This window comes from Megalobrama amblycephala, linkage group LG1 (assembly GCF_018812025.1).
Source record: "Megalobrama amblycephala isolate DHTTF-2021 linkage group LG1, ASM1881202v1, whole genome shotgun sequence".
Taxonomy (NCBI): domain Eukaryota; kingdom Metazoa; phylum Chordata; class Actinopteri; order Cypriniformes; family Xenocyprididae; genus Megalobrama; species Megalobrama amblycephala.
The window spans coordinates 16,548,806-16,562,108 of record NC_063044.1 but is presented as its reverse complement, the minus strand read 5'-3'; the positions used below and the strand labels follow the sequence as shown (position 1 = coordinate 16,562,108).

At 42.3% G+C, this 13,303-nt stretch overlaps 1 protein-coding gene across 6 annotated transcripts in view; it reads right to left on the bottom strand.

The window, feature by feature from the left end:
* The window catches only part of LOC125264479 (von Willebrand factor A domain-containing protein 5A-like), a 32,508-nt gene that overhangs the window by 8,344 nt on the left and 10,861 nt on the right, over positions 1-13,303 (bottom strand). For 4 of the 6 annotated variants that reach the window (XM_048183826.1, XM_048183834.1, XM_048183843.1 and 1 more), the window contains exons 4-16: positions 12,451-12,673; positions 11,610-11,770; positions 11,377-11,491; positions 9,999-10,174; positions 8,654-8,742; positions 8,418-8,562; positions 8,250-8,329; positions 8,041-8,155; positions 7,800-7,958; positions 7,461-7,564; positions 6,593-6,810; positions 6,244-6,300; positions 2,661-2,717 (exon numbers count right to left, since the gene is read on the bottom strand). In XM_048183826.1, coding sequence (XP_048039783.1) covers positions 2,661-2,717; positions 6,244-6,300; positions 6,593-6,810; positions 7,461-7,564; positions 7,800-7,958; positions 8,041-8,155; positions 8,250-8,329; positions 8,418-8,562; positions 8,654-8,742; positions 9,999-10,174; positions 11,377-11,491; positions 11,610-11,770; positions 12,451-12,673 — 1,699 coding nt within the window. The remainder of the gene's footprint in view (positions 1-2,660; positions 2,718-6,243; positions 6,301-6,592; positions 6,811-7,460; positions 7,565-7,799; positions 7,959-8,040; positions 8,156-8,249; positions 8,330-8,417; positions 8,563-8,653; positions 8,743-9,998; positions 10,175-11,376; positions 11,492-11,609; positions 11,771-12,450; positions 12,674-13,303) is intronic. The other 2 variants (XM_048183870.1, XM_048183862.1) reach the window with 2 other exon arrangements.

Genomic DNA, 13,303 nt, shown 5'->3' with positions numbered 1-13,303 from the left:
AGCAAACACAAACGAGATAATAAACACAGCTGAAACACAGAACTCATAATGACAGTAACCAAGGAGACAAACGAGTGGCGGGAAACTGAACAAAGGAACACGTGACTGAAAACAACAAACTGTAAGTCCATGAAAATGAAACTAACTGAACAGAACTGAACAATACCGTTTCAGTTTCGCTTTAAATAAATACATTTTGGCTGAATTTTTGTATGTCATTTATAACGATTGCCACTATAGACTAATTTGTGTTTTATTTTATTCATGGCTACTTATTTTCATTTTTTTTGTTCTATCCTAAATACTGTTAAATTTAAAGAATTTGTTGTGGAGTGAGGAGAGATTAGACTAGGTGTTTATAATGTTTGTAAATGTTATCGTTTTATTTACCTGTATTTAATATTAACATAAATTATTGTAAATGTTTGCAATTACGAGGTTAACGGGTGTTTTTGGAGTAAGATCATTTTTTCTCTCTTGAGATAAATAAGGCCCAATATTTGAGTTCAGGACGGTCATTGCTGTTTGGGACCAAACCTGATCACTCAAGTAGAGGTTGACCAATTAATTGGCCGGCCGATATATCGGGCCGATTTTTGGCATTTTTTAATCGCCATCGGCCGATTGTGCTGCAAATTAGGCAGATTAATCGGCATAAAGGACCAGTTATACTTCATTTTCCGCGTTCCGCTGCATCTGGTGCACAGTCGAGTATGCGAGCCTTTCAAAATATACTCCTTTGGCAAAAAAAAACATTTCACTCATTTCATTTAAATAAAAGATGCTTGATTTGGTTTGTATTTGCTTATTTGCGCTCGCTTGCGCTCTCTTGCCGGCATAGCAGACAATACAGTACTTTTTTTCCTCTAACATTAAGTATTGCGTTTAGAATTCGAATATAATTCGAATTTTGCTAATATTTCAGAAAGAATTTCGAATTTAGCTTTTCAGCCATTTTGACAGCCCTAGTGGATACTGAACTTCAGAATCACAGATTCTACGTCTTGAAAGTATGACCAATATAAGAATTTTCACTGGAAAATATCATCTGAACAAGTAACATGTCTGCCACTTTTGTGTCGTAGGTCGTCATTGTAAATGAGAACTGGTTCTCAATTGACTAACCTGGTTAAATAAAGGTTAATAATAATAATAATAATAATAATAATATTGTTCTGACCAACTGAGGAAAAAAGCATTAGGCCTACAATAAATCGCGCTGCCAATGATGATTAAATCTAACGATCGTTTAGTTCGGATCACACCAAACCGTGCAAATTATTATTACTGTTATATTGTTCTCAAATTGTTAATGTTAACAACATCAGCATTGCGTGACTATGTTTATTTAGTGTGTATTAGCGTTACCTGTAGATTTCAATTTCTGTATCCACTCTGCAGTGCGAAGTCTTTTGCTTTTTGACCACGAGTGAATCTCCAGTTGTCACTAATGATTGTCATTTGGATCTCTCTGGATTACAATCCGCCATCAAAATGATAATTTTAATTATTTGAAATGCTCCGCTACCAGCAGCATCCTCTCGTGATAAAACCGACTAGCCTGAACAGGACTCCTTCCTTTCTGTTTACGGACGTGACGTAATGACGCACAGACGAACTGCTGCATGCTCAAATTTCCCGCGGAAATCCACTATGTCACTCTTATTATAAAATATTATTACAAGCTTACAGTTGTGAATCGAGCTAAGATAAGGAGATAGTTTTGAACACTGGCTGGTTATGTACTTGTTCAAAAGTTGGATCATTTTTAACCAAAAAACGTTACAGACTGCAGCTTTAAATATAGTGCACATACAGAACATTTCAGGCTTCTGTTAATATTTCTATGTGTGCAATTTCTTTTAAATACCCCTGACTTAGGACCAGAAAGGACCAGGTCTCTGGACCAGAAAGAAAGCTGAAGTTTTCACAGGTATACAGCAAGTCCTTAATGAAATAGAGCTGCTAGAAATATGGGTAAAAGCTTTATTCATGTGCTTGGAGAAATATACAGATGTAATAAAAGCATAACGAATAATAAACATTCAAAATATACTACAGAACTTACATCTGTGAAAATCCTATCTGCTCCCCCACCAGGGACATTCAACCCCAAAATGAGGGGTTTTCATTTTATTTTATTGAACAAACAAAATGTTGTGTGCTGTGACACAAAGACAGCCACTGTGGTTAAACCAGGGGAAAAGTTTTGCATTACCAATAAATAGAGGTCATCGCTCAAAAAAATAAGAAAATTAAAAATCCCCTGGACCACTTGAGTTTGACTGACCCACATAAGAGGTTAAAGGATTAGTACACTTTTAAAATGAAAATTTGAATACGGAAGTCAGTCTGGTGGATACTAGGTATTTTTAACTTGTTAAATATTGGATTATTTATTTTTTACACATACGCATCGCTTCGCTTCAGAAGGCCTTTATTAACCCCCCAGAGCCATGTGGAGCACAGGTTTATGATGGATGGATGTGGATGGAGACACTTGTCAGGATATTTATTAATATATCTCTGATTGTGTTCATCAGAAAGAAGAAAGTCATATACACCTAGGATGGCTTTAGGGTGAGTAAAGCTTGGGCTAATTTTCATTTGAAAGTGAACTAATCCCTTAAAAAGAAAGAAGAGTGTGTATTATTTCTTACCGTGCATTCTCATACCGCCACTGCCACCACCACCCCCTACAGACATTCGGGCCATTCCTAATAAAAGAATTTAATATCACATGTTGATGATGTGAGCACACTGATATTAAACTATCATGTGATAGGAAACTGATTATGAAATCTGACTTCTAAAGAGTCCTGATCCAGGAGACAATTTATTTCCCACACACACATCTGGAAGTTTCTAGCAAAGCTACTTTAAGGCAAGCCTCCATGCAAAAAAGTGTAATAATTTCTAATGGATGTCAATGGAGGAGAGGCTTCACTTTGCTGAATAAACTGCTTTTGTGGGAAATAGTACGATTCAGTTCTCATTCATTTCTATGGTATATGCAAACAGTAATTGACTACTGCACAACTCTGAACGAAATTCTGGTCGGGGGCTGGAGCCATCACTGGACTCCGGTCGGGGGCTGGAGCCATCTCTGGACTCCGGTCGGGGGCTGAAGCCATCTTTGGACTCCGGTCGGGGGCTGGAGCCATCACTGGACTCCGGTCGGGGGCTGGAGCCATCACTGGACTCCGGTCGGGGGCTGGAGCCATCTCTGGACTCCGGTCGGGGGCTGAAGCCATCTTTGGACTCCGGTAGGGGGCTGGAGCCATCTCTGAACTCCAGTAGGGGGCTGGAGCCATCTCTGAACTCCGGTTGGGGGCAGGAGCCATCACTGGACTCTGGTCGGGGGCTGGAGCCATCTCTGGACTCTGGTCGGGGGCTGGAGCATCACTAAACTCTGGTCGGGGGCTGGAGCCATCTCTGGACTCTGGTCGGGGCTGGAGCCATCTCTGGACTCTGGTCGGGGGCTGGAGCCATCTCTGGACTCTGGTCGGGGGCTGGAGCCATCTCTGGACTCCGGTTGGGGGCTGGAGCCATCTCTGAACTCCGGTTCGGGGGCTGAAGCCATCTTTGGACTCCGGTAGGGGGCTGGAGCCATCTCTGAACTCCAGTTGGGGGCTGGAGCCATCTCTGGACTCCGGTTCGGGGGCTGAAGCCATCACTGGACTCTGGTCGGGGGCTGGAGCCATCTCTGGACTCCGGTCGGGGCTGAAGCCATCTTTGGACTCCGGTAGGGGGCTGGAGCCATCTCTGAACTCCGGTTGGGGCTGGAGCCATCTCTGGACTCCGGTTCGGGGGCTGAAGCCATCTTTGGACTCCGGTAGGGGGCTGGAGCCATCTCTGAACTCCAGTAGGGGGCTGGAGCCATCTCTGAACTCCGGTTGGGGCAGGAGCCATCACTGGACTCTGGTCGGGGGCTGGAGCCATCTCTGGACTCTGGTCGGGGCTGGAGCCATCTCTGGACTCTGGTCGGCGGCTGGAGCCATCTCTGGACTCCGGTTGGGGGCTGGAGCCATCTCTGGACTCCGGTTCGGGGGCTGGAGCCATCACTGGACTCTGGTCGGGGGCTGGAGCCATCTCTGGACTCCGGTCGGGGGCTGAAGCCATCTTTGGACTCCGGTAGGGGGCTGGAGCCATCTCTGAACTCCAGTAGGGGCTGGAGCCATCTCTGAACTCCGGTTGGGGGCAGGAGCCATCACTGGACTCTGGTCGGGGCTGGAGCCATCTCTGGACTCTGGTCGGGGGCTGGAGCCATCTCTGGACTCCGGTTGGGGGCTGGAGCCATCTCTGGACTCCGGTTCGGGGCTGAAGCCATCTTTGGACTCCGGTAGGGGGCTGGAGCCATCACTGGACTCCGGTCAGGGGCTGGAGCCATCTCTGGACTCCGGTTGGGGGCTGGAGCCATCTCTGGACTCCGGTTCGGGGCTGAAGCCATCTTTGGACTCCGGTAGGGGGCTGGAGCCATCACTGGACTCCGGTCAGGGGTTGGAGCCATCTCTGGACTCCGGTTGGGGGCTGGAGCCATCTCTGAACTCTGGTCGGGGGCTGGAGCCATCTCTGGACTCCGGTTCGGGGGCTGAAGCCATCTTTGGACTCCGGTAGGGGGCTGGAGCCATCACTGGACTCCGGTCGGGGCTGGAGCCATCTCTGGACTCCGGTCGGGGGCTGGAGCCATCTCTGGACTCCGGTCGGGGGCTGGAGCCATCTCTGGACTCCGGTTGGGGGGCTGAAGCCATCTTTGGACTCCGGTAGGGGGCTGGAGCCATCTCTGAACTCCAGTTGGGGGCTGGAGCCATCTCTGGACTCCGGTCGGGGGCTGGAGCCATCTCTTAATATTTTTAATGATGTGAGTAAAAATAAAATAAATATGTAATATAGTGCATATATTCAGCAAAATGTTCCTCTCTACAATTTTTCTAGCTAACTAACATGCTTTGGTCATTAAATGGCTTACTTGAGGTGAATGTGATGTGACATATTGTTCTCCAGCTGTTTTAATGGCTTCTTTCACTGGTTGATTTTTCAAAAAAGATTGAGTAAAGGGTGAAAAACCACCCTTTTTTTGTTTTTATTTTACTTTGTTTAACCACAGTGGCATCTTTGTGTCACAGCACACAACATTTACAAAAAAAAAACTCAATATCTGAGTTCAGGACGGTCATTGCTCTTTGGGATAAAAACCGACCTTCACATTTCAAGGTTCATGAACATATATAAACATTCTTGTTCCTTAGACTTATAATTGAAGGTCAAATATAATGATCAGGATTGTTCAGGGTTCCACATTTAGGGTCTGTTTACAATGGGAAGGACTGGAGTCTCAGCCCTGATGTTTAGGGGTTTATGTTAAATATAGTGCACATGCAGAACATTTCAGGCTTCTGTTAATATTTCTATGTGCGAGTGTGCAATTTCTTTTAAATATCCCTCACTTAGGAATTGATTATCTCTGGACCAGAAAGAAAGCTGAAGTTTTCACAGGTATACAGCAAGTCCTTAATGAGATTCTGCTGCTCACAGAAATAGAGCTGCTAGAAATATGGGTACAAGCTTTATTCATGTGCTTGGAGAAATATACAGATGTAATAAAAGCATAACAAATAATAAACATTCAAAATATACTACAGAATTTACATCTGTGAAAATCCTATCTGCTCCCCCACCAGGGACATTCAACCCCAAAATGAGGGGTTTTTCATTTTATTTTTATTGAACAAACAAAATGTTGTGTGGTGTGACAAAAAGACAGCCACTGTGGTTAAACCAGGGGGAAAAAACAAATAAAATGTAGTTTTGCACTACCAATAAATAGAGGTCATTCCTCAAAAAAATAAGAAAATTAAAAATCCACTGGACCACTTGAGTTTAAGGTTAAAGGATTAGTACACTTTTAAAATGAAAATTTGAATACGGAAGGCGGTCTGGTGGATACTAGGTATTTTTAACTTGTTAAATATTGGATTATTTATTTTTTACACATACGCATCGCTTCGCTTCAGAAGGCCTTTATTAACCCCCCAGAGCCATGTGGAGCACAGGTTTATGATGGATGGATGTGGATGGAGACACTTGTCAGGATATTTATTAATATATCTCTGATTGTGTTCATCAGAAAGAAGAAAGTCATATACACCTAGGATGGCTTTAGGGTGAGTAAAGCTTGGGATAATTTTCATTTGAAAGTGAACTAATCCTTTAAGAAGAAAGAAGAGTGTGTATTATTCTTACTGCACATTCTCGTACCGCCACTGCCACCACCACCCCCTACAGACCTTCGGGCCATTCCTAATAAAAGAATTTAATATCACATGTTGATGATGTGAGCACACTGATATTAAACTATCATGTGATAGGAAACTGATTATGAAATCTGACTTCTAAAGAGTCCTGATCCCGGAGACAATTTAGTTCCCACACACACATCTGGAAGTTTCTAGCAAAGCTACTTTAAGGCAAGCCTCCATGCAAAAAATTCAATAATATCAAGGCTGTAATGTGATTGGTTATCAAGGCACACTTGATCCCCGGGATCTGGACTGTCCTCCTCTAAACACACACACAGAAACTGTGAACTCACTCCGTACTGGCACTCTACTCTGCAGCAGCGGCCCTGTGATGGTCCGTTTGCCGTCTTTATTGACGCCAATGAAGGCTGTATGAACGCTGCTCACTCCTGTCTGAACACTGAGCTCCACGATCCTGCTCCGGACGGCCTCCGCTTCTGCTCTCCCAGCCCGCATTTCCAGCTCCAGAGAACGAATCACAGACCGGGCCGCCAGCTGGTGAATCATCCGTCTGCAACAAACACACACCTGTCAAATATTCAGCCTGGAGGCTAGAGAACGTGATGTCATATGGTGGCACTAACTAACATACTATGGTCATTAAATGGCTTTAATGAGGTAAATGTAACATTACGTGACATTTTACTCAAGCTGTTTTTTAATTGACCTCTTTCCATGGGTGAACCACAGCCTTTATCTGACCGAGTTCTGCTGTGCTCTAAATCACTCACAAATCTTATGATAATTTGATAATCTCCATTCAGTTTCACACAATATGAATTGTTTTCATGCCTTTTCCACAACATTGCACCATTTCATGCTTTTCATCTTCAGAAAGATCTTTCTTCCTCCCCATATTGCACGAGAACTGTGACTTGCTTAATAATGTGAAACAACCTCTAAGTAGGGTTTCCATAGATCTGGCAAATTATTTTGTCTGAGATTGATACCAGTTATCTAAAAAGACATGGATAAATAAACAAACAAACATTTTCTTAGAAAAACTAAAATCTGAATGTTTATTGTACTGAAATCTTACTGATATATCACTTACACAATAATTTGGAACGCAGTGTATTAAAGTTTAATGTTTTGACAGCGCATAAGAAGTCTTGGTAATAAAATGTTGTGTGCGTGTGTGTGTGTAAGTGTGTGTAATACCCTGTGTCTTCAGTTGGTTTAAGAGCAAACTGGAGCTGGTTAGTCACTGGTTGATCTTTCAGCTTGTATTTCAAAGTTACTGCTCCTTCTGCTGTTCCTGAACTCTATGACGAAGGAGAGAAACAGAAAGTAGCATGAGCATTTGATGATTTTACACAGCTCTTCAACTACTTTTTTACAAGGGCCAGTGTCGTGTCACATCTGGGTTAGGACAAGCTGTCAGGCAGCGCAGCAAATTTTCTTAATCACGTATTTTACCCTTGTTAAAGAAGCCCTTGGTTTAAACTGTGGCTCTGGTCTCCAAAAGCCTTTTAAAGTGATCCATTAAAAAGCTTTGACCTGTCCTTTCAGCTGAGCGTAGATGAGCGCCCTCTGACCCTGGAACAGTGTATTGATGGGTGGGGACAGCATGTCCACCATAACGCCCTCAGGAACAGACCAATCCACAGAGATACTATCCACGGCCGGTTGAAGAGCAAACCTGAGCGACTGCATCACCTGACAGAGAAGGACAAGAAGAAAGAGTGGTAAATAAAAACCCTGAAAATCTTGTTCTGATTCTGTCGACAGCAGATCTTACTTTGGGCTGGATGCGGTCAGTGCCTGTGATGAACTGAGCGTGACCAGAACCTTCTCTGGCCATTCCTGTGATGAGAGCCGTACTCGCACCCTCACCGATCCCGAAGGAGAAACACCTGAAGACACATGACCGACTGGCATGAACTACTAAACCTTGAGATAAGCGCAGTGATATCAGTAAATGAGGACAAGTGAGACGTGTACGCCCACCTGTGAGAGTTAACGTGACTTTTCACCAGGTCCAGCACTTCTTTAGTGTTCCCAACCTCTCCATCAGTGAAGATGAACAGCTGAGAGAGAATCAGTGTCAGGCTCAGAAAAACACCTCACCGATGTTACGAAGAAGTTGTGGTGAATAATTAGTAAGTTTGGCTGTACCTGTCGGGGGTGATCAGGGTAACAGGGCTGACTGTAGATGTGTTTCAGAGGCTGAAGGATCTCAGTGCCGCCCATGTCTGCCTTCATGTTCTTTACTCTATTTAGAGCCTCTTCCATCGTGTCCTCGCTGTACACAACACTCTGACTGCAACAACACACACCACAGACTCTCACAAAACCAGCGCTAAAATACATGAGATCATTCCTGAAGAACAACTGAACATCTGATTACTGACGGGAAGAAGGACTCAAAGCGAGAGCCGAATCCGTAGATGTTGAAGTAGCATCCCATAGGAAGACTCTTCAGAAGCAGCAGCAACGTGTCCTAGAGAGACATGTACAGTGAGTACAGTAGAGAGACATGTACAGTGAGTACAGTAGAGATGCATGTGCAGTGAGTACAGTAGAGAGACATGTACAGTGAGTACAGTAGAGACATGTACAGTGAGTACAGTACAGATGCATGTACAGTAGAGACATGTACAGTGAGTACAGTAGAGACGCATGTGCAGTGAGTACAGTAGAGACGCATGTACAGTGAGTACAGTATAGACATGTACAGTATATACATGTACAGTGAGTACAGTACAGATGCATGTACAGTAGAGAGACATGTACAGTGAGTACAGTAGAGACGCATGTGCAGTGAGTACAGTAGAGACGCATGTACAGTGAGTACAGTAGAGACGCATGTGCAGTGAGTACAGTAGAGACATGTACAGTGAGTACAGTAGAGAGACATGTGCAGTGAGTACAGTAGAGACACATGTACAGTGAGTACAGTAGAGATGCACGTACAGCGAGTACAGTAGAGAGCCATGCAGTGAGTACAGTAGAGACATGCAGTGAGTACAGTAGAGACATGCAGTGAGGTGAGTACAGTAGAGAGACATGTACAGTGAGTACAGTAGATATATGTACAGTGAGTACAATAGAGAGACATGTACAGTAGAAACATGTGCAGTGAGGTGAGTACAGTAGAGATACATGTACAGTGAGTACAGTAGAGATATATGTACAGTGAGTACAGTAGAGAGACATGTACAGTGAGTACAGTAGAGACGTGCAGTGAGGTGAGTACAGTAGAGAGACATGTACAGTGAGTACAGTAGAGAGACATGTACAGTGAGTACAGTAGAGAGACATGTACAGTGAGTACAGTAGAGAGATATGTACAGTGAGTACAGTAGACATGTGCAGTGAGTACAGTAGAGACATGTGCAGTGAGTACAGTAGAGACATGCAGTGAGGTGAGTACAGTAGAGAGACATGTACAGTGAGTACAGTAGAGACATGTGCAGTGAGAGCAGTAGAGAGACATGTACAGTGAGTACAGTAGAGACATGTACAGTGAGTACAGTAGAGAGACATGTACAGTAGAAACATGTGCAGTGAGGTGAGTACAGTAGAGAGACATGTACAGTGAGTACAGTAGACATGTGCAGTGAGTACAGTAGAGGCGCATGTGTAGTGAGTACAGTAGAGACGAATATACAGTGAGTACAGTAGAGAGACGTGTGTACTGAGTACATTGACTCAATACATCTCAATAAATGTCAAATCTGAAATCCTAAATCTTACTCTTGCACTCTGGATGCGCATCTGTGCATCTTTCCCATGATGCATCATGCAGTCCATACTGCCGGATCTGTCAACCACAAAAATGAACTCGCCTCGAGATGCCAATGATGACATCACGTCCACAGGGAACTCTGGGTACAAACTGATCATGAGCACCGGGTCGCCCATCAGAGACCCTGAAACAGAGACGGGGCAACATTTTGAGCAAAAAGCTGAGGAAAATCACAACTACATTCATATCAAATTCAGAATGATGATCAAAACACAGATGGAGTAGATCAAGTCCATCAACGCCCCCAAAGCTTCACAGTCCTACACCTTCATTCAGTAACATTAGGCAGTTTTGATTTATATGCTGTTTAATGTTGTTAGTCGCATTATTTTAAATATGCATATGATTATGTGTGCTATCTCTTGTTTCTGCTTCTTCCTGTTTTGATCAAGAGATTCTGTACACTTTCAGAAGATGTGTAATAGCACCCCCTACCGTACATCGGTGAAAACACAGAAAGGTGGAAATTTAAAGTTAAAGAATTAAATATGACTGACACTGACTAAATTCAGCACTCTTATGGGAATATATTTTGTAATAATATTTCATTTAAATCTGACTAATTTTCATATTGTTGATCATAAATTAACATCTCAAGACAACTTTAGAGGTGTTTCAAATCAGAATTGACTTTCTGTTATGAGACATGCATCACTTTCATACATGTCCACTGTAGAGGACACCAGGACTTATTATGTGTCCCTGAAATGCCTGATTAGCATGCAATAAGTGAATAGGGAAGAAATTATATCAATATTTCTATGAAATTAGATATTATGAAAATGTTGCTAAGTTGATACTCTAGCTACATCTTTCATTACATGTTGCCCAAAGAACACACTGACAATGAATAGATACATTGTAAATAATAGGAAACCCCATTTTTGGCCATGTTTACACACATATCGTGTAAAGTCAAACAGTATATCAAATATCTTTCAAACCATAGTTGAGAATTTTTGTACAAAACAAAAAAGTTTCCTGGAGCTGTCGAAGTCCTGAAAACCCAGATTTACATTTCAACGCCTATTAAATGCAGGCGCTAGTATACAGTACAAACTAAATGCAAAATATAAACATTTACTAAACATCTTTATCCAACATTATTCTCATATCTGTTTTAGAGAGAATGTAAAAATGTAATATATAACATTGTTTTGGTTATAGAGTTTTGTTTTCATTTTCTTATTAACTGAGTCTTGTTTTTTTCTTCCACCATTTGTTTCTTATACTCTTCAAAAATCAAATTAAATGAAAAAATTGGGTCTCAGGAGGTAAAAGTATATTTACAGCATACTAAATTCATGTACAAACAGAAACCTCTACCTGGCTGAGCCGCACCTGCCCCGGCCTCTACAACAGCAGTGGGCTGATGGGTATTCTCGTAGTACAGAAGCAGCTCAACGTCCTTATCGAACCGGTGACCAGCACTCAGATTCACCTGCACAAACCAATACAGGCTTTTGGAAATTGATGGTATTGCATAAAAACTGTACACACTCTCTCTCTCTCACACACACACACACACACACACACACACATTCACACACTCACAGTACCGTGGCATGAGTGTGTTGTGCGTCAAGGAACACCAGAGGATCCAGAGGGCAGCTGGACTCCAGTCTGGAGATGCGGTCTGAAGATCTCACTTCGACACTCAGAGACAGTGTGTACGGAATAACACATGCTGAGAAAACTTCTGGAACACCAGCCGCTGAAGCTGAGATAATCACATGGACAAACATATAACCTAGTATCAATATAGAGCCAAACCGCCTAACCAGAACTGACCCGTGCATCCGGTTGGTTTAGGACACAGCCAGTTCAACTGCTGAACAGTAAAGCACTGCAATGTTTTCATTGACAATAATCATAAATGTTTCTTGAACAGCAGATCAGCATATTAGAATGATTTCTGAAGGATCATGTGACACTGAAGACTGGAGTAATGATGCTGGAAATTCAGCTTTGATCACAGGAATAAATTACACTTTACTATATGTGAACCCGCAAGTGAAACCCTGGCTAAAGTCGCATAATCTAACTATAAGTTTAAGAGCGTCAAAGTAGTCATAAAAATGACAAAAACGGGTAAATATTAATTTATAACAAGAGAAATGCTGAAATGATTTATTTTATTGACAATACGTTCTATTTATTTTGCACAAAAAATATTAGACATTGGCTTTCTAAACATCGTTTAATTTTGGCACAGAAAGACCTGCTGATTATTGTATCACTTGTTTCAGAAAAATCTTTTCTAAAACAGACCTTAATATCAATCCACATGAGAGACAATCAGGTCAGTGAAAATTGCGTCCTAAGCCAGTTTCCAATTTCTGTGTGGAATTGTGAATTGTGTTGATTAGTGTGTGTTTGCTGAAGTCATGTGATCTGCACCTGCGGGTGTGTATCTGGGGTTGAGTACGGCCGGCAGACAGAAGCGCAGGGCGTGGTCGGCCTGAACGCTGAGCTCCATCACATAGACGATGGAGATGACGGCATTCTCACCCGGAGACAAACACCCGACACTCAGTTTGAACACATCTGAACTCTCATTGCTCTCTTCCAGCAGAAATGCCTGCTGACCTGAACTCACAGCATCATCATACTGATCCCGCGCCTGCAAAAGACAAACACTTCCATAACCACAAACACTACTTACTTCAATTCCAATTGCATTGTAATAAAAAAATTAAAAAAAAGTCACTACACCAAAGTCTTGGTGTAATCCACTATTTTATAGAGGGGGGTCAAAATGACTATGTTCACCTGAGATTTGGAGCCAGATTACAGGGGTGTAAAAATGACTTTATAAAGATGGCAGCATCATTATTTTATTTTTAGGTCTATTAGTAAAATCTGTTGATTTTCACAATCTTTGTTTTATTATATGCCAATGGTGACAGTTCAAAAATGTTCAAGTTTGCATGCCTGTACCTCAAGAAGCATTAAAGATATCTTAATATCCTTTTAGATTCTGGTTCTTAACAAACTTTTCTTCTGGTATCTTCATTTTAAAGGCCCTCGATGGTTCAGTCCCAGAGATATGGAGATCTTAATGTGGCTCCATGAGTAAATTTGGTAAAATATACACATTTTCAGTGGTCAAAAACCAAATGTGGGTCACTTTGCATACAGATATTTTTTTCTTTTAAAGAGGTGTATCTGAAGAAAATATAATGTTAAAACTAGAAATGTATCTCTTTTTTCCTATCAATCACCTGAAATGCATAGAACATACCCGAGTGCC